At 45.0% G+C, this 2,500-nt stretch overlaps 1 protein-coding gene across 1 annotated transcript in view; it reads left to right on the top strand.

The window, feature by feature from the left end:
• Positions 1–2,500, top strand: part of LOC125037552 — a 52,448-nt gene that overhangs the window by 19,151 nt on the left and 30,797 nt on the right. Inside the window, exon 6 of the mRNA XM_047630730.1 lies at positions 641–771. Within this exon, the coding sequence (XP_047486686.1) occupies positions 641–771 (131 nt within the window). The remainder of the gene's footprint in view (positions 1–640; positions 772–2,500) is intronic.

Raw genomic sequence — 2,500 nt, 5'->3', positions numbered from 1 at the left:
TATCATTATTGTCGCTTTCATCAGTGATCATCACCAGCACTAACCCCCCCCCCTCTCTCTTCTCTCCTCTTCTACCCCGCCCCCCTCTCCCCCTCCTCCCTCTCCCCCTCCTTCTCCCTCCCCTCCTCCTCCCTCCCCCCCTTCACCCCTCTTCCTTCTCCCTCCCCTTCTCCCCCGCCCCTATCCTCCTCCTCTTCCCCCCCGTCCCTCTCCTCCTCCCCTCTTCCTTCTCCCTCCCTTTCTCCCCCGTCCCTATCCTCCTTCTCTTCCCCCCGTCCCTCTCCTCCTCCCCTCTCCTCCTCCTCCCCCTTTTCCCCCCTGTCCCCCTCCTCCTTCTTCCCTTCACCCCTCCTCCTACCCCACTTTCACCACTCCTCCTTCCCTCTCCCCCTCTTCTCCCTCTCCCACCCCTATCCCCCTCTTCTCCCTCTCCCACCCCATCCCCCTGCCCCTCCTCCTCTCCCTCCTCCGCCTCCCTCCCCTTCCTCCCTCCTCCTCCTCCTCCCCCCTCCTCCTCCCTCCCTCCCCTCCTCCCCCATTTCCCCCTCCTCCCCACTCCCCCCTTTTCTCCCCCCTCCCACCCCCCTTCTCCTCCCCCCTCCCATCTTCCTCCCCCCGTCCCCCCCTTCCCCCCTCCCAGACCGCCCCACAGCCACCGCGCGGTTCGGCTCCTCGCTGGACGTCGCGAACATCAAGGAAGGCGACGACGTCTACTTCGAGTGTGACGTCTATGCTAATCCTCAAGCCTCGAGGGTGTCCTGGAGGCTCAATGTGAGTCGAATCCTCCCGTTTTGTCTTGAGAGTGTTTGGTTGTTTGAAGAGTGTTTGTTTCTTGAAAGTCTTTGTTTTAAAGAGTCTTTGCTTGTTTGTTTCGTTAAAGTCTTTGTTTTTTAAGTGTTTGTTTCTTAAAAGTCTTTGTTTTTTAAGTGTTTGTTTCGTTACAGTCTTTGTTTTTTAAGAGTGCTTGTTTCTTAAAAGTCTTTGTTTTTTAAGTGTTTGTTTCTTAAAGGTCTTTGTTTTTAAGAGTGTTTGCTTGTTTAAAGAGTGTTTGTTGTTTGAAAGTCCTTGTTTTTAAGAGTTTTTTGTTTAAAGAGTGTTTGTTCCTTGAAAGTCTTTGTTTAAAGAGTGTTTGTTCCTTGAAAGTCTTTGTTTTTTTAAGAGTTCTTGTTTAAAGAGTGTTTGTTCCTTGAAAGTCTTTGTTTTTAAGAGAGTTTGCTTGTTTGTTCCTTTAAAGTCTTTGTTTGTTTGTTTGTCTGTTTGGATTTGTGACTTTTTGTTTTCAACGTTTCCTTGTTTCAGTTTTGAATTTCCTTTTACTTGTTCTTTTTTAATTGTCGTTTTTTTAGAGGGGGGGGGGGGGGCTGATGTTGTTGATTTTTATCATTATCATTATTATCATCATTATTATTATTATTATCAATATCATTATTATTATCATTATTATTATTACTATTATTATTATTGTCATCATCATTATTATTATTTTATTATTATTATTATTATTATATTATTTAGCATTATTATTATTATTATTTTCATTATTATTGTTATTATTATCATTATCATCATCATCATCATCATCATCATCATCATCATCATCATCATCATCATCATCATCATCATCATCATCATCATCATCATCGTCATCATCATCATCATCATCATTATTATTTGTACTTATCTTGCATGCAATATGTATTTTTTTTCTCATCAATATCATTTTTATTCGCCATTTTTGTTGATCTTTTTATTATTTCCTTTATTCTTGGTAATCTCACACACACACACACACACACACACACACACACACACACACACACACACACACACACACACACATACACACACACACACACACACACAGACATTCACACTCACCCACTCACTCACTCAAACACAAATAAACACACATACAAACAAACAAACACACACACATACACACGCACAAATAAACACAAAAACTCAAACACACACAAACCTGAACATTTGATCAAATTCAACCACGATATAAGGGTTAGACTCGGGTGAAAGGGGGGGGGGGGGGGAGGGGAGGGTGGAGGAGGGGAGAGAGGGTGGATAGAAAGGGAGATGACCCCCCCCCTCTCCTTTCATCCAAGGTCAACTCGCAGGGAGGGGGTAAGGGGTAAGGGGAGGGAGAAAGAGGGAGGGGGGGTATCAACACCCCCCTGTAACGCAATTTTCCTTGAATATCAACATGTTTTGTCCCGCCGACACGCCTGAGGTAACGGAATTGTTCACTGTAAAGATCAGCTGTTGCGTTGGTGCTGATCGGTGGAATACATACATACAGGCATACATACACGCGGACAATGAGATAGATAGATATATAGAGAGAAAGAGAGAGATAGAGAGATAGAGAGATAGATAGATAGATAGAGGGAGAGAGAGAGAGAGAGAGAGAGCGAGAGAGAGAGAGAGAGAGAGAGAGAGAGAGAGAGAGAGAGAGAGAGAGAGAGAGAGAGAGAGAGAGGGGGGGGGG

The sequence above is a fragment of the Penaeus chinensis genome, chromosome 23, assembly GCF_019202785.1.
Source record: "Penaeus chinensis breed Huanghai No. 1 chromosome 23, ASM1920278v2, whole genome shotgun sequence".
Classification (NCBI taxonomy): Eukaryota; Metazoa; Arthropoda; class Malacostraca; order Decapoda; family Penaeidae; genus Penaeus; species Penaeus chinensis.
Note: the sequence above shows the minus strand (reverse complement) of the source record. Positions and strands in the feature narration are given on the sequence as shown.